Source organism: Mesoplodon mirus (genome assembly GCF_964341445.2).
Source record: "Mesoplodon mirus genome assembly, chromosome: 5".
Classification (NCBI taxonomy): Eukaryota; Metazoa; Chordata; class Mammalia; order Artiodactyla; family Ziphiidae; genus Mesoplodon; species Mesoplodon mirus.
The window spans coordinates 150696097-150715689 of record NC_138980.1 but is presented as its reverse complement, the minus strand read 5'-3'; the positions used below and the strand labels follow the sequence as shown (position 1 = coordinate 150715689).

Sequence of the window (19593 nt, the reverse complement as noted above, 5' to 3'; positions counted from 1 at the left end):
AAGTACTTAGGGATAAACTTAACAAAAATATAGGCAAGATTTATTCACAGAAAACTAAAAAACATTACTAAGAAATTAAAGATCTAAAACAATGACAATTATGCTGTGATCATGGATTCAAAGATGTGAGTGACATTGTTAAGATGGGAATTCTTCCCAAACTGATTTACAGATTCAATACAATTCCAATCAAAATTCCAGCAGACCTGCATGTAGATAGAGACAAATGATTCTAAAATGTACATAAAAGAAACTAGAATAGTTAAACAATTCTTTGAGAAAAAAAGAACGAAGTTAGAAAAATCATGCTGATTTTTAAGACTGTAGGACAGTGTGATATTGGTATAAGAATAGACATATGGATCAGCGTAAGAGAATACAGAACTCAGACAGACCCTCAAATACATGGTGAAGGTATTTCAATGGGAAAGAGCAGTTTTTTTAAAATACACAGTACTTGAATAACTGAAAATCAAAAAACGAACCTAGCCCTTCACCTCATACATTACATAAAAATTACCATGAAATGAATCAGACCTAGATATAAAAGCTAAAACTGTAAAACTTCTAGTAGAAAACATAAAATCTTTCTCATCTTGGAGTAAGCACAGATTTCTCAGCACACAAAAAAATACAACCATAAAAGAAATATACTGGACTTCATCAAAATTAGAAACTTCTGCTCTTCAAAAGGTATCATTAAGAAAACAAAAAAGCAAGCCACAGATGGGGACAAAATGTTCACAATACATATATCTCAGGATTTTTATCCAGAATATAGAAAAAATTTTTACAACTCAATAATAAGAACCCAAACTAAAAAATGGGCAAAATGTTTAAAAAGGTACTTCCCAAAAGAAGATATACAAATGTCAAATAAGCATATAAAAGATGCTCAACATCATCAGGGAAATGCATATTAGAACCACAATGAGATACCATTACATATCCACGGAAGTCGCTAAAATGAAAACCAACAGCAGTACCAAGCATTGACAAGGATACGGCACAACTGAAACTTTTTTAATCCATTGCTGGTCAGAACGCATAATGGTACAGATACTTCAGAAGATTGTTTCCTCTAAAGCTCCACATATACTTATCACAAAACTCAGTTACTCCACCCTCAGGTACTTAAACATATATCCACACACAAACTTGTGACATATGTATATAGAAGCTTTATTCATAATAGACCAAAACTTAGATGTTTGTCAACAACTTAGATGTCCATCAACAGATATGAATAAGTGCAAATCATGATATCCATACAACAGAGTAAGAGCAATAAAAAGGAACACATTACTGATATACACAATAGCGTGGATGGATCTCAACAAGGATGGATTTCAAAAGTATTATGCTAAGCGAAAAAGGTCAGAAAGAGTATATATTGTATGATCTATTTATTTGAAATTCTAGAAAAGTAAAATCAATTTATAGTCACAGAAAGCAAATTAGTAGTTGACTAGTGCTGGCTGCTGGGGTGGAGGGGAACTGGCTATAAATGGGCATTAGAGAACTTTCTGGGCGATGGAAATACTCTACACCTTGATGGTAATGGTGTCAAAGCTCTTACAATGAATGCATGTTATTACACGTAAATTACACTCTTAAAGTTGACAGGGCGGGCAGAGATATTGTTTCATATTCTTCCCTTCAAATGAAATCTAGAGTTGATATTGTGGTCTAGCACAATGCTACGTCAGCAGACCTTTTAAATACCCTGAACAAATGTTTACATGTTGCCTTGTAATTAACATTACCCATTTTCAATAGAACTTCCATGATTTAAAAAAAATCTAAAATTAGAAAAAAATTTGGTTTTTGTCTCATGCTTACATTGAAATATAATCTGCGTTAATCTTCGTTAGGGTTTGAGGGAGTCATAAAATAACACCCTTTTCTCCTCCTGACTTTTTGAGCCTCTTGAGAGACAAAAAGTCATGTAGAGATTTAATATGTCAGATTTACTGCTGAAGAAGTCTAGGTCAGAGGATGTGATTTAGGTTTGTGACAACAATGGCCACCTAATATCAAACCCAGAATTAGACAGACCTGCTCACCAAGGCATGGGCAATCCTGCACAACTACAGGTCTCCCCTCGCAGTGACAGAGAGTCTTCACTGCAAAACCTACAACATTTCTGGCGAGAGACCACAACACAGGCTCTCTGCAGGCATGACACATAAAAAAAAAAAAAAGGCAGAAAGGGGCTTGTAGGTCCAGTTCTTTATCTTAAACTCCCTTTACTGGTGAGGTGGGAGAGGGGAGGGAAGGAAGAGATCGCAATTTCTTGGTTAATGGATGTCCAAAGCAGCACCATCCCCACCCTCTGCCTTCCCAACAAAGTGCAGACCAGCATTTCTCACCCTTTCTTCCATCCTGCACACACTGCAAGTGAGGTTCACACACAACACACATTAAGGCACAGTTCATGGTACACTAGCTATAGGGCCATCCCTTCTCTTCCATTCAAGTGGACATATTTAATTGCATGTGGCAGAAGTGACACATTTCATTTTACTTTGGTAATGAGTAAATCATTTACAAATTTGTGTATTTTATTATTGGTTAAAAAAAGAAAAACCTTACTTTCTCAATCCTAAAATGTCATCAATTACAAAATACACCATCAGTTTCATAATAACCTCTGAGGAAAACACACTTAATATACCTATTGATTTGAAGATAATTATAGAACTATGGTTTTTGTGTCAACTCACAGCTCATTTAGATACAAATATGTCATGAAATCAAAGTCCAGAGTCAATTTAGAAGGGCTTCTGACTCATGAAACCTGAAATTAAAGAAATGATTGACAATTTCCTACTGCTGGGAAAGGAAAGGAAACAAGCTTTTCACATCATTACATAAAGTATAATTTTCAAACTGGTCAGTTATAATCCTGGAAACTCTAGTTTTCTGAGACAAAGCTTTTTTAAATTTAAAGTCTTCATTATAGTTTTGACATACAACATCAATTTAAAAGCTGATTTCGTACTTGAGTACCATAAAATTTTGTACATAGGCTCCAATTAAAGTAGATCCAACTAATTATTAGAGAAATGCAAATCAAAACTACAATGAGGTATCACTTCACACTAGTTAGAATGGGCTTCATCAGAAAATCTACAAACAACAAATGCTGGAGAGGGTGTGGAGAAAAGGGAACCCTATTGTACTGTTGGTGGGAATGTAAATTGATACAGCCACTATAGAGAACAGTATGGAGGTTCCTTAAAAAACTAAAAATTGAATTACCATATGATCCAGCAATCCCACTACTGGGCATATAGCCAGAGAAAACCATAATTCAAAAAGACACATGCACCCCAATCTTCACTGCAGCACTATTTACAATAGCCAGGTCATGGAAGCAACCTAAATGCCCATCGACAGACGAATGGATAAAGAATATGTGGTACATATATACAATGGAATATCACTCAGCCATAAAAAGGAACAAAATTGGGTCATTTGTAGAGACGTGGATGGATCTAGAGACTGTCATACAGAGTGAAGTAAGTCAGAAAGAGAAAAACAAATATCGTATATTAGCACATATATGTAGAACCTAGAAAAATGGTAAAGATGAAATGGTTTGCAGGGCAGAAATTGAGACACAGATGTAGAGAACAAACGTATGGACACCACGGGGGGAAAATGGTGGGGGGGGTGATGAATTGGGCAATTGGGATTGACATGTATACACTGATGTGATTAAATGGATGACTAATAAGGACCTGCTGTATAAAAAAATAAATAAAATAAAATTCAAAAATTCAAAAAAAAAAGTAGATCCAGGTTCTGTGATCTATACCTTGCATGACTCTTCAATGTTTATGTAGTGTTAGCACATTTAAGATAAATACTCTATAATCTAAGAACCTGTTGTCGGGACTTCCCTGGTAGTCCAGTGGTTAAGACTCTGTGCTCCCACTGCAGGGGGTGCGGGTTCGATTCCTCATCGGGGAACTAAGATCTCGCGTGCCACAGGTGCAGCCAAAAAAAAACAACAACAACAACAGAAAGAACCTGTTGTCTAGAGAATAATATATGTGTCTCCAATCATCAGGCATGGTCTGGATGTGTAGTGTTCTGACTAATGAGTGTCTATGCCATACAATTTTCAAACAAGAATACTACAAATTATGTTCAATATAATGTTAGTGTTTAGTGCTGTTTCAGAAAGTATATTAAATATATTTAATTATATCTTTATCATGAACATCAATTGTTTTTCTCTCAGATTCAAAAGAATTTGCTATTATCGTTACCGAGCTTGGTAAAGATCTATCGGTATTCACATCCTTATAAAATAATGTATGCATTCTTCTCTTCACACACAGAAGAGTGTTAGCTAAGCACCTTCTGGGGCCTGAAGAAATGAGGTGCCTTCCTTCTGTATAATTCACTATTTCTTTCTCTCCTCCGTCTTGCATCTAAACCAGCTTATGTCTTATCTCTGTGTAAGGAAGAGACAAACCTGGCCTACTGATGTCAATACAGAGGAAACGCTAGGTTCATAAACAGAATTTAGTGGCTACATGCACTCCATCCTGGGTTTTGCTTCTTTTGGGTTGAGGTATAGACCTTACACCAAGAAGAGTCCTTGACTGAAAGCCATCTGTCCTGCAGTATCAGAAGTAGTGACTTCTCACTTTCACGAAAGGAAAAGATTACAAAGAAGTTCTCCTCCTTTCTTAAAATCGGAAGAAGGTGAGGTTAAATAAAACCAATTCAAGTTCTTCATAGAAACAGCTAGCACTTACTGAGTACTTCATACACAAGACACCGTACAAGGTGCCTTACGTATTTTATTTTCACATAAGAAATGAATTAAATAAATCAATGTAAGTTTTCAAAAGCTAACAAAACAAAATAATAGGCAAACCTTTAAATGCAGAAAAAACCTATTTATTCACAAATTATACAATAAACATCCATTACTCAAAACAACGTACAAAATAGTAAGTGCTCACTTCTCTAGATACCCAACTATCTGCCCTTTGAGAATATGCCTTATTAAACAAAATAAAATATAATTAATATTTGTTTTTTGGATCTTTCTAAAACTAACTTCTTTAACCAGAGCTAACTTTCTGATACAACTTTGGGGAAAAAATATAATACTTTCCAAGTCAAGTGCTGGCTTCTCCAACTCTGAAAGAAAGAGGTAAGCATTCCACTAAAAGAAATGTTTCTAAATCATCTCAGAAAAATGTACACTATTACATGTGCATGCCCTCAGAGGGTAAGGTGAGATTCTTTAAAATAACTTACTTCCTCTCTAACAAGGATAAAATTAATTTTAAACCAATAATAGCTTCCTGAGTTTCAGAAGTAACAGTACACAGCAGTTCTACTGTATTAACATACATGTGGCATAAAAGTAACAATTAATATTCACAATGACAGTATTGACTTGTGGATGTGACTGTGGCCTTTCAATGAAATATATTCTGCAATATATCCTTTCTTCTCATGGGACTGAACCATAAATCACATTTCAGTTTCTATGTGTGTTGTGCCTAAGGTATTCATTCATTGGCACTTTAATAAATCTCTACTTTTTTTTTTCTCCAATTTTTAGAAAGGTATAATTTAGCTATTTAAAACTGTGATTGTTTCTCATTTCACTGAGTAGTTCCAGAAAAGTTAACTAGAAAAGGAATTCCAAACTATCAGCTGGAAAGTTATATCAAGAGATGTTATTTTCAAGGGTTTTAATCTTGTAAAAATAAGGAAAAGAAAATAACTGCTTTTGACTGGGACAACAGCAGTGCAATTTGTTATAATGTATCTATAAGAGCCATTCGTTTTAAAAAATGCACATCTTAAAAATGACTCACTTGGTGCTAAGGACTACTCTATCTACTTTAATAATTTAAAAAATAAAACCATGATTCTGACGTTTATCAGTATTTCACACATCTAACAAATACTGAAACTAGCAACCACCATTGTTATAAATAATTATAAAGTCAAAACAAAAGCACAAATCAGAATTAAGAGAAACTTCAGAAAATATTCAGAATGTACAGATTTGCATGCATTTTCAGTCAAACTTTCAAGGATCCCACATATAACCAAATGACAACTTTGAATCAAAATGAATGTCCAAAAGATTCAAGCTTTGTGACAGACTTACTCTAATGAAAGAAGAGAAAAAGAAGAGTGAATAGTAACAGCAGTGTATCTCTAGCAGGGAAAGAAGCCTACTTCCTTTATTATAAAAGCCAACAAGTCAATATTTTAATTACACTGGCCATCAAGTTATTCACTATTTGAGAATTTCCTTTTCAACTTGTATCTTTAAAATGCATTCACTTATATATTTGGATTACATTGAGCTTATTAATCAAAAAACCACTGTACTCAGAATTTTAATCTTAAGAAGCTGAAATCATAGCTTATCAAAGCAGAGTCCAAACACTACACAATAATTCTTCCATTTAGTTTTTATATGCCTCATCTGAAACACTTATTTTACAAACAGGAGTTTTGCCCTGTTTCTCTAAATGCCCCAATGGCTAAAATTTAGGTGGCAAAGATAGATTCAAATGATTCCTGCTAAGCTTCATCGGGCTTTGATAAAAACAGAGCCATCTGGTGGAGCAGCACCATCTTCCTTCTCAGTCACAGTCTCTACAGTCCCAGAAGCCGACACAATAACCATTGTTTTATTTGCTTCAACTGTCTTCTGTTTTTCAGCAATAGCTGCACAAACAGCTACAATCTCCTCACTTTCAAAGTCATACTCAGGAATTGACTTTGGTGAGAAATGTGTTACCTCTGCTGGTGCTTCACTTTGTTTAATCCTCTGTGCTACCTTCTGCTGCTCCTGGAGCGTTCTTGCCCAAGAAAGGTCTTCTTTCCATATTTCAGGGTTCATTGGATAGATGTGAAGGGCTACTTGAAAACTTCGAATTGCCTAGGGAGGAGAAAAGGTCAGACTTTTTTGTTTGCTTAGTTTTAAAAAAGGAGTGTATTTAATATAATCCACAATATCCATCTCTCTCTCTCTCTCTCTTTTTTTCCCTCAATGTATTAGAATGTAAAGATGGAAGTTAGAGCTGTTCTCTACCCACTAGATGATGGTTACATTAAAAAAAAAAAAAAAAGAGTCAAAGAGTGTAAAAGAAAGTGGCTGACAAATTGTTGATGAGGACTGGAAGTCTATTAAAACAGAGGTACTGATATTATGGCTCAAAACAAGGCAAATGCATTGTTCAGCTTCTGCAGATCAGCAAATATATAAATCTGGCGATTTCCTGGGCTAACCCATGATCAGAAAGGTACCAGGAATGCATATCTTTGAAGCCAAGAGTTTAGATCATAATAAAGATAACATGTCTTGAATGTCACAGGAGACAAAGAAGGACATTATATAATGATAAAAGTGTCAATTAGGGCTTCCCTGGTGGCGCAGTGGTTGAGAGTCCGCCTGCCGATGCAGGGGACACGGGTTCGTGCCCCGATCCCGGAAGATCCCACATGCCGTGGAGCGGCTGGGCCCGCGAGCCATGGCCGCGGAGCCTGTGTGTCCGGAGCCTGTGCTCCGCAACGGGAGAGGCCACAGCAGTGAGAGGCCCGCGTACAGAAAAAAAAAAAAAAAAAAAAAAAAAAAAAAAAGTGTCAATTCACCCGGAAAATATAATGATTATAAATATATATGCACCCAACATCAGAACATTGAAGTATATAAAGTAAACACTGACAGAACTGAAGGGAGAAATAGACAGCAACAAAGTATTACTAGGAGACTTCAACACCCCACTTTCAATAATGGATAGAACATTCAGACAGAAGATCAATAAGGAAACAGAAGATCTGAACAACACTATAGACCAAAGGGACCTAACAGACGTATATAGAATGATTCATACAACAGCAGCAAAATACACATTATTCTCAAGAACACAAAGAACGTTTCCAGGATAGATCACATCTTAGGTCACAAAACAAGTCTTAAATTTAAGAAGACATACCAAGTATCTTTTCTGACTACAATGGAATAAAACTAGAAATCAACAGCAGAAGGAAACTGGAAAAACTTACAGATACATGGAAATAAAACAGCACACTCTTGAACAACCAGTGAGTCAAAGAAGAAATCAAAAGAGAAATTAAAACATATCTTGAGACAAAAATTAAAATGTAACATCCTGATACTATAGGATACAGCAAGCAAAACTAAGTGGAAGTTTATAATGATAAATGCCTATGTTAAAAAAAAAGAAAAGATCTCAAGGAAAAAACCTAACTTTATACCTCAAAGAATTAGAAAATGAAAAACAAACTAAGCCTATGAACATTTTCCAACATACACACCCAGCTCCGCATAAAAATCTAAATACTCATAGATGTATATATAACTACTGACTTTTAATTTACTGCCTGTTCTATTTACCCATATATTTTCTTATGTTTTTGTCCATATGTATATGTAGAAAGAACTGTGAGATGTTAGAAATTTTAGCTTGTTTTCAATATATTTTTTACAGTATTCCCTTCATTATGACAATGAGTAAAGTTATTTTTTTAACCATTCTAATATTTCAAAAGAACAGCTTAAGTTTATATAAAAATTACAAATTTGGATTTTTTTCAAGTAGAGCCCTAAAACTGTATTAAATGGGGGAAAAAACACTTTTAATTCCAAGAATTTCACAATATAAATAGAAAGAAATGTATCAAGTGGAAAAAGTAACAGTTGAACAACTGGTACTCCTATTTTAAAAACTTAAAATATTGAATAATTTTACTTTTATTGGTTTATTCAAAGTATCTCTGTTGTCTCACCTGCAGTTTATTTTCTTTCTTTATAGGACAATCTTTGCTAAACATTATGTCCTAGAGATTTTTCCCATTCCCATTACTTATAAGCAAAACAGATAATGATTTGTAAGTTTTTAATAAAGGAGAAATGGGTAAAAAGTATCATAGAATAGACTTTTGTTTTGCTGTTAACCTGTTAGAAAACTAAATTCCTTGAATTTCTTTTTCCAACTCTGATATGATTTAAGTCTTCAGATAAAAGAGGAAAGATGACTGTGTTAAATGGCAAGGAAAGAAAACAACCTTTGGTTTAACTTGTTTCCATCACTGTGAATTTTATTTCAGATTATCATTTTTAAGTTACTTTACTTTAAGCAATCCTTTTCTCATCAAAATTCCTTATGATTTTTGAGAATTTGACAAATACCTTCTTTGGTAATTAGAAATAATGATATATTTGCAAGAGTTACAGAAAATCTAAGTTATCTACAACTGACTAAAGCCATTATTAGTAATGTTAAATTCAGGATTTACCAATAATTTTAGCCTTTAAAGAAACTTCTTTGGGATTTTTTGCTTGTTTTGTTTTTAACTGTAAAAAGCTAATAAAAGCATGAAAAATCTTAATTTTTGATGACAAAGAGTAAATCTGGCACCACTATATTAGATTTACAGAAGTCTTTTAGGAAATTAGCTGTCAGGTATATATAGTTCAGTCAAAAGAAAAACAAAAACAGGACAATGCTCACAGCCAACTCTGACCTACCAAGCCTTTGCTACCTACAAGGTATAGTCCAGACAAGGTGAGAAATGCATCAAGTACCAGTGTAGAGTAAATTTACACAATGAGTATTTCATTTTCATAAGCTTCTACCCTTCCCCATTTCTCCCCTCACTAAGCCTAGCAATTTTTCAGTCTGAATATTTATCACCATTACTCTCCCGTATTTCACTTTCTTCCTTCCTCAGCATAATCTTTTAGTGGTTTTTGTCTCCATGGTGACACTAATACCACTTTATAATGTGGTAAATTTAATGATGCAAGGAACTAACCTAAAAGTTGTTTTATATTTAAATAAGGTTTACCAAATGCCTACATTTCATGTTAATATTTTTTTAATTCCCATGATGTCAAATACCTGAAAAATATTCTGATCCTGATATAATTGATATCTGTAATGGAAAAAGATGTTTGGTTATAACTGATCTGTGTTTATGGGTTAATACCTTTAAAAGATTATTTTGCTATTTACTTTTTGTGTACACTTGATAAATGACTATTTATTTTGGTTCAGCTGATGAAAAGCATGTCAAAATAAAATGTCATCACTGTAATAATCTGACTTACTTACCAAGACTATCTCTCCTAATCCAAGCTGAGCACGTCCCAAAGTTTGCCAAGATTCCCATGAATGTGGATTTCTCTGGACAGCCATTTCCGCAGCATGAACTGCTGGGAACGTTTCATGAAGAGACATTAGGACCTAAAGCCAAAAAAGAAGAAACAAAACCCATCAGTAATATTCATAAATTAGCAAACTAAATACTAGCCAAAAAGAAAAAATGGATAATTGTATGTAAATGACTCTTTTCATTTTAAAAAATATATTTTTAGTCTGGAAAATATAACATTTTAGTGGGTTTGACCCCCTTCTCTGCTATTCAGGATTAGAAATTATATTCTTCCTACTTCTGAAATAACTATGAAAAATATAAAGCATTCCCTTTTCAACTGTTGAAACCTACTGTCCATCTGGTCGAAACCAGGTGGTCATATTCTGGCCATGGTGGCTCATAGCTATTTGAACCCCAATTCCCCTTCTATTTATTCTACTTACAATGTGTATTTTTAGGGAACTCCAGGTCCTGCTGTCAAACTAGGTAAATTTAAATTTGTTCAACTACCCATCCTGTCCCTAGTGAACATCTTTCTGCTATAAGAATCATTTAAACACTCCACCAGCTTCCCCACAACTGGGTTCTTCAAATCATACAAATCAGGGAGTTCCAGAACCCTCTACCTCAATTTATGGGAAAGGGCTGGCTTTTATCTATAATATTGTGCCCATCTGCGTTTCACAAGATTTGTGACACCGTCATTATCAGGTTCCAAATAAAACAACTCATTTCATATAGCTTGCCACGAATCCTATCTTTAATATATACATATTTAAGATTAAAAATTAAAGACTTATCCAAATGAAGGTCCTCACGGCACTCCATTCAGTGGAAATAATTTATTTGGGTTTTTCCTGGATAAACTACAATCAAAGCTGAAAAAGGATGTGCCCTATGTTTGGGATCGTCATCTAAATGATATGCTAGGTGTGTGGATCAAGGCTGAACTGCAACCACTCCCTGCCAGAAGTATGTTTAATTCTCTGTTTGAGATATTAAACATCTTTTGGATAATCTAATACAAGTGCTCAGAGGTTTTCTTTATGAACTTTCTCACAAAATATTAAAACTGTAATTTTAAGTAGAAATGTTATTTTTATAATATTAATAAATTGAGTTTATTCTGACCTTTTGCTATGGACTAGGCCATTTTTAGAGAAATATCATCATCTAGAATCCAATCCATCCTCATTCTGAAGAGACTGAGTTATTGCTAAGTCCACTACAATTAATTTCCAAGGAAAAATAACACATTTCACTCATTTAAGAGATCACCAGTGACTTTTTAAAAGACATCCATCTGCTCATATCTTATGCAGTTAGGCTGAAATAAAAGTTAGCTTCATTGTGAAGTGTTTTAAACAAACTTCTAATTTGATGCATGAGGAAGAGCCATAAATAATATGGTGACATATGTTTCTCCCAAATAAACTATATTTAAAAAAAAAGAAAATTGGGCTTCCCTGGTGGCGCAGTAGTTAAGAATCCGCCTGCCAATGCAGGGGACACGGGTTTGAGCCCTGGTCCAGGAAGATCCCACATGCCGCTGAGCAACTAAGCCAGTGTGCCTCAACTACTGAGCCTGCGCTCTAGAACCCGAGAACCACAACTACTGAAGCCCGCATGCCTAGAGCCTGTGCTCCGCTACAAGAAAAGCCACCGCAATGAGAAGCCTGTGCACTGCAACAAAGAGTAGCCCCCGCTCACCGCAACTAGAGAAAGCCCGTGCGAAGCAATGAAGACCCAATGCAGCCAAAAGTAAATAAATTAAATAAATAATTTTTTTTAAAAAGAAAGAAAATGGGAGGAAATGCTCTTTTGGTTCATCACCGCTCACCAGACATAGTGAGTGCAATTTCATAATGAAAGGGAAATTCTTCATAATTATTACCTGTGATTTCATCTCATACAGGGTAGCATCATTTGGGGTTAACTGTAGTGCTTCATCCCACTTCTGAATCGCCTCTCGGTATCTATGGTTGTTAAAGTTACATTAATATTATATTTTCAGTACGTCTTTGAGAGTACATGACCAAATTTAAAAATCAGAAAATAAGGAATAATTGTTTACCAAGAAATAGCTCTGTTCAAGAACTGATAATGGTGATGTTACAAAAGCAGGAAAATTTAAGACATGAAGGGAAAGGACAGCAAAAGAGAAAAAAGCAAAACCTAAATAAAAAAGACTTTTGAAATTTTTCAAGATTTTATTTTCTGGCCTAAGAAATCACCACCAGAATTTCTTTTTTTCACCAACCTCAATGTCTGCATGTGTTGTCACTCATTTCAGATGTATTACAAAGGATTTCTCTCAAGAACTTATAATCTAATTACAAACCTTGGCTCTACTGCAGCAATCTAGCTGACAGAGGTGACAATTTAAGATGTTGCCAGGTCATTCTGTAAAGATTCTTCAGTTTTAAGATTTTTTGTCTATAAGCTCCAAGAACACAGGGACCATGTCTTATTTATCACTATCAATAAATGGTAAGTTTATAAGATATGGGTCACATGAATGAAAAACAGTATGAAGACAGTGATTTCCACTATCATCTTTTCACTGATGTTCTCCCAGTCACAACTCTCTTCTGAGCTAACACCTCTACCTAGATTCCCTACAGACATCTCAAACTGAATATGCCCCAAACTGATCTTAGCATACTCCATGCCAAATCTGCAGAAGCACAGTAGCACTTTTTTTTTTTAATAAAATTAAGGAATGACTAAGTCCTGCATATTATCCAAAGCAGTCACCTTCACAGCATCCTTCCCAAGCAGTTAACTCATGTATACCTGATTATTTCTAGGAGGACAAAGTTCAAATTACTAGAATATTCTTCATTATAATGAGCTGAAACTTTCTATCCTGTACCTTCCCCTCAATGCTACTCATTCTCCCTTCTAGAGCTAAACAGAAAATATATAATCCACCAGTTTTCATTCCTGGCTACATACAGATGATCTAGGGAGGTTTTGGAGGGGAAAAAAATACACGTGCGTGCACACACACACACGCATACACACACACGTATATGCTGGTCCCTGTCTCAGATCAATGAAAACAAATCCTTGGAGTAGGGCCCAGGCATCTGTATTTTTTAAAGTTCCCCAAGTTATGCTAATAAAAACCAGAGTTCAGAACCACTGATAAGACCTCTCCTGTGATATTAAGCCCTATCATGTACTGTCTTCTCTTAAATCTCTTCTTGCTACCCTTCCTTTCCTCTATGTATTCTAGTGTATAATTTCCTACCTTCTATGTGAAGATCCAAACCAAACATAACCACCAAAATGTGGGCTAACCTGCACTGATTATTATTTAAGCAGGGAGCAGAAAACTAAAGAAATAAAGATAGAATCTGGTAGAAAATACAAAGCTGAAAAACATAAAAAAGTACATTCTCTATCTCTGCTTCCACCTTGCTACAGCACTCCTTTACTAGTAAATAATACAAATGGCAATACCATTTCCAGGGTCCTGTGCCACCATGGCACACGGCAAAAGGGCGGCAGCTATCTTAGAATAATTTTGCCACACTGCCAACTCCATGGCTAGCAGCAGGGGTGAGGGTGGACAGTGCGCACAAGTGCACTACAGAAAGCCTGCCTTAACCGCCACGTGGGTTGTAGCAATTGCTACTGTTATTCTGTAGCAGCAGGATAAGGTATCAGTATAACAATAAGCTGAAGATTCACCCCACAATGGCTGGCAGTCTTTGTTTCTAGACAAACCACATCTGAATACCTAGAAATGATTATCAGAACCACTGTTAATATCTTCTTCCCTAACAGGGGTCCCTGCTGAGCCCCGAGGGGGTATTTGCTTGAAGACTGTTTAACTCTGGGTGAAAGACTACTCAAATTTTAGGAACTACCAATGATCTAAAGACAGAGAGACCATTATTCACCTCATTTTTATGATGTGCTACCACAATGCTGTATGTTTTCCCCTGTCTCTGCCTGCAACAGACCTATGCTTAGGACACAAATCAAATCTTTAAGAGCTTCTGGGCTTCCCTGGTGGCGCAGTGGTTGAGAGTCTGCCTGCCGATGCAGGGGACACGGGTTCGTGTCCTGGTCCGGGAATGATCCCACATGCCGCGGAGAGGCTGGGCCCATGAGCCATGGCTGCTGAGCCTGCGCGTCCGGAGCCTGTGCTCCGGAACGGGAGAGGCCACAACAGTGAGAGGCCCGTGTACCGCAAAAAAAAAAAAAAAAAAGCTTCACTAAGTGAAAATTACTTCTCTATCAAGGATTTTGCCAAACTCAAGCACCTGTCTAGAGCCAGGGTCCCCCAAGTGGGAAGTAATAGTGGAGACATGCCGTCTCACTGGCCACTGTCCTTCAGTGCTCCTCCTTCCATCTCACTCAGAGATCCTTTTGGAGTGCACCATGCATTGCTCTGCTTTCCACGGGCCCTGGCACTTCTGTGCAGAGTCAGGCTATACCCACTAGCCTGGCCTGCACAGGCTTGAGTGGCTGGCACACAATTCTCCACACAAACTCTGCTTAGCACGTGATATACACACGTTGGCTAAACCACTGTGTCCCACCGTTACTTTCTAGTTACCCTGCATGGGAACCTGAGGCTCACAATTATTTTTAAATAATTGTCATGTCAGTGTTAGCTTAGACCCACCAAATGCACTTCAAAGTAAGACATTTAAGTATCTTTTCAGGTACCATTAAAATTCTTTGTTTATGAATTCCAATTATTCTATTAAAATACCATTAACTCTACAGAATTAATTAACTAGCTCCTTCTGTAGCATCACCACCTATCAGGTCACACTGCTTGGATTCATGTACTAATGCCTAAAGGGGCCCATTCTTAGTCTTTTCTTTCCCAGACCCTTAAGATAAAGCAGATTCCTTTAAGCCAGAGGTCCCTCTTAAAAAGGATGGAAAGAAAAGATACAAGGACTTCACCTGGTATTGCACTTAGCAAAAAAAAAGAAAGACACAGAGAAGGAAAGAGAAGGTCTGAACTTTACTGGCAGACTCTTAAACAGGGATAAAAACCACAGCTTGCAGAGAGGAGGAAAAGGGAAGGAGGAGGAAGACAGGGCCTGCAGATTACAATGGACCTCTTCCTTCCTTGATCTGCACATGTACATCTTTTAAGGCAGCTAAGACAGCAAATCTGTGCTGGCAAGTATAAATTGCACTCGTGGCTTATATTGGTATTCAGTATTTTTTTAAACAAAAAATATTCTTAAATCAGGTCTTCCTTATATTCTTTACCTGAGTAAATGATACCTGTTTTGATATAAAAAAATTTTCCCTGGGTATACAAATAGAGAAGAACCAGATAACAGAGGAAAGTAGGCATGGGTATGTGTGCACGCGCGCACACACACACACACACAGACACACACAGAAATTAAAGACACAATTTCACCACCCAAAGATCATAACCAAAGTTAATACAGTTAACATTTTATTGTATACCCTTCCAGTATATTTTAATATAATGTATATAACACATACACAAAACATCTTCTCAGGTCCTGAAATAATCAAATGCTTCCCTCTACAGCATAATACTTAAAGACTGATTACTACTGTTCCAAATGGATCCTCCCTTGTTAGATATTAAAAGTAACCCTTTGGTATAAACTTCCAGTTATAAGATGAATAAGTTCTACAGACATAATGCACAGCATGCTGTGGTCACTCTAGTTAACAGGACTGTATCACATACTTGAAAGTTGCTAAGAGAGTAGATCTTAAATGTTCTCACCACACACAAACAAAGTAATTTCATGAGGTGATGGATGTGTTAATTAACCTTACTGTGGGAATCATTTTGAAAAATATACATGTTCAAATCATCACATTGTACACCTTAAACTTACACAGTGTTATATATCAATTATATCTCAATAAAGCTGGAAAAAAGTTACCCTTTGGCCATTACAATTCTCTTTTGGAAGAAAGTGTGCCACGAATAATAATTATTAAAGAAGAAAAAATGTATTTTGGAGGTCAAACAGAATACATATATTATATTTGATGTCAAGCTGACTGGAAATGAGATCACCTTAGAAGGAAGGTTGTATAACTCAAGATATCACTCACACTGATTTCTTTCAATTAAGAAAAAAAGCCACTGAGGGAAAAATAAGTATTATATTTACTCGTCTATACAACTCCCCTTCAGATTTTCTATTAATATGCCAGATGCACAAGGGACAGTTCCAGGTTGGTTTAGTTATCAGAATTAGCAATCTCTAAACTAATCAAGAATTCAAATGACACTAGTACTTTTTAAGTATAAAAAGATTATATCTAAAATACAAATCATATTCAGGTTGTTTAATCCTCTGAAACTAGCCTAGGTGTTTAACAATTAGAATTATAATTTTAAAATTTTGGTCGTATAGAAAAAAGGGGAAATCCTTATAGTGAAAAACAAATACAGCAGCAGCCTCTCATATATTCTCTCCTCAATCTAGTATCCAAAATATATGCAGGTGCACGCACACACACACACAAACATACACTTAAAAGCTCTACTTGATATGAACAACTACTCTTAAACTACTGTAAACAATAAGAGGACATGTACAGGAACACTATTTTCAAAACCTTTGTAAGGGACAAAAAACTTTTCCTTCAACAACTTAAACATAAAAATAAACCTCTAAACAAATGCTGATGAAGGAAAGTTCTTAATGGGGAGAAAAAACAGCTAATAAATGCAGGAGAAATATTAGAATTTTAAAAATCATCACTTATGAAATAATGGATCTAGATGGATCTAAACGATGACCATCAGTGGATGCTAAAATCATTAGGGAAAAGATTGATGCAGAACTGTACAATGGAAGATAAGGCTGATATTCCCCTGAATGCTGTAACTGATCTTAGCATCACTAAAGGGACACCCAGATATTATATATATCATGATGTGATGCAACAGAAAGTAAACAACACCATGAATATTCTAGCAAAAAAAACCTGAACTTCAATTATAGCTGCCTGACTTAACTTTATTTAGAAAAATAGATGGCATACAAAGTTTGATCCACTAACTGTATGTAGTCTCAGACCCAGCTCTAAATTGAAAGAGACTAAAAACACCTAACAACAGGTAACGACGTATGAGTCTTGACTGGATCTTCAGCCAAAAAATCAGCTATAAAAAACGTTTTATGGACAACTGCAAAACTAAATACGTATGAGATACTAAAAAATATTAGGAAATTATTGTTGTCTTACATGCTAGTTATATTATGGTTATTTTGGAATTGTCCTTACTGATAGAAAATTCATATAGAAGTTTTCAGGGATAAGCTTTCATGATGTCTGTAACTTATTATCAAATGGTTCATAAAACATATACAGAGAAAGCAAATATGTCAAGATAACAATGCTGAATCTAGGTGGTGGGTAAACAGATGTTCACTGTAATTTTCAACTTTTTTGTATGTTTCAAAATTTTCACAATAAAAAGTTAGAAAACAGTTTTTAATGGAAAGTTATAAGCATGTCCCCTATCTTTCTACATACACACATGTACACAATCATTAAAAGCCAAGTTTGCTGCTTGATAACAATATACTCAAAAACAAAAAGGGAAAAAAAGTAAACTATGTTTTTTTAAATGCACATCCAGTTTGATCTAGCAATTTCATTTCTATAAATCCTTCTTGGACTGACCTGTATGTGTGCACACTTATATCTTTGAAAGGATACCCACTATATCATTTGTAAAAATTAAAGATGAAAACGTTCTTTTTCAAAAGAGGTAAGGTTAAATACATTTTAGAACATCATATAATGAAATACAAGTATCCCTTCATATCCAAATCTTTCTGGTTTCTGATTTCAGATAGTAAGAGTCTGGATAGTAAGAGACCTACGACACAGCCATGAAAAAAAAAAAAAAAAAGGAATTTCCCTATGGCACAGTGGTTGAGAATCTGCCTGCCAATGCAGGGGACACAGGCTCAATCCCTGGTCCGGGAAGATCCCACATGCCGTGGAGCAACTAAGCCCGTTCACCACAACTACTGAGCCTGCACTCTACAGCCCATGCACCACAACTACTGGCGCCCACGCACCCTAGAGCCCACGTGCCCCAACTACTGAGCCCACACACTGCAACTGCTGGAGCCCACGCACTCTAGGGCCCATGTGCCACAACTACTGAACCTGCGTGCTGCAACTACTGAAGCCTGTGTGCCTAGAGCCCGTGCTCTGCAACAAGAGAAGCCACCGCAATGAGAAGCCCGCACATGGCAACGAAGAGTAGCCCCCGCTCACCACAACTAGAGAAAGCCCATGTGCAGCAACGAAGACCCATAGAGCCACCAAAAAAAAAAAAAGATCTCTAAGATGTATTAAGTTAAAAAGACAAGGGAGAGAATGGTATATATATTATATTTAGAATGCTACCATTAATGATGTTTTAAAAGATCTATAGACCCACATGCTTATAAATATAAAGATTATCTTGGCAGGATATCAAGAAACTGGTAACTGTGGCTGCCTCTGGGAAAGTGAAATAATAGGCTAGGGGACAAGAGTAAGGGTAAGACTCTTCACTGTGTATCCTTTGTTATTACTGCATTTGCTTTTTAAAAATCATGAGTATATTTCATTGCCCTTTTTCATTAAAAATTTTAAGAATAAATTAAACAAACCATGGATCTGGGAAAGATCACTTAAGAAGAGAGTAGATAAGAAAGAGAAAAGATACCAGGGCTGGAGTCTTCAAAATGTGGAGAGAAGCAAAGAAGGAAGGACCAGCAAAGATGACTGAGAAGCAGAGAAAGAAAGGAAGGAGAAAATTCAGGAGTGTGTGTGATTTTATAGAAACCAAGAGAGAAGTCTGTCACGGAGACAGTGACGAGTTGTAATGAATACTTCAGAAAGCTCTAATATCATGCAGGTCATTGGTGACACTGACCAAAACAGTATTGTTGGAATGATGGGAATGGAAGCCAGACTGAATAGTGAAGTGGAAGTAAAAAAGTAGGGACAATGAATGACTCACTTGGGAAGTTTTTCTGTGAATACCAACGAGAGAAATGAGAAGATCACGCATATAAGAATATAAGATCAAGAGGTGATTTACAGGGACTTCCCTGGTGGCACAGTGGTTAAGAATCCACCTGCCAATGCAGGGGACCTGGGTTTGAGCCCTGGTCCAGGAAGATCCCACATGCCAAGGAGCAACTAAACCCATGTGCCACAACTACTGAGCCTGTGCTCTAAAGCCCGCGAGCCACAACTACTGAGCCCACGTGCTACAACTACTGAAGCCTGTGCACCTAGAGCTGGTGCTCTGCAACAAGAGAAGCCACTGCAATGAGAAGCCTGAGCCACAACGAAGAGCAGCCCCCGCTCGCCACAACTAGAGAAAGCCCGCACGCAGAGACGAAGACCCAACACAGCCAAAAA

The 19593-nt window shown here is 36.3% G+C and overlaps 1 protein-coding gene across 2 annotated transcripts in view; it reads right to left on the bottom strand.

Annotated features, from left to right (window-relative positions):
- Window positions 1-4898: 4898 nt before the first annotated feature.
- Window positions 4899-19593, bottom strand: part of TTC33 (tetratricopeptide repeat domain 33) — a 32895-nt gene continuing 18200 nt past the window's right edge. For both annotated transcript variants that reach the window (XM_082622373.1, XM_082622374.1), the window contains exons 3-5: window positions 12074-12155; window positions 10137-10268; window positions 4899-6937 (exon numbers count right to left, since the gene is read on the bottom strand). In XM_082622373.1, coding sequence (XP_082478499.1) covers window positions 6584-6937; window positions 10137-10268; window positions 12074-12155 — 568 coding nt within the window. In that variant the 3' untranslated portion in view covers window positions 4899-6583. The remainder of the gene's footprint in view (window positions 6938-10136; window positions 10269-12073; window positions 12156-19593) is intronic.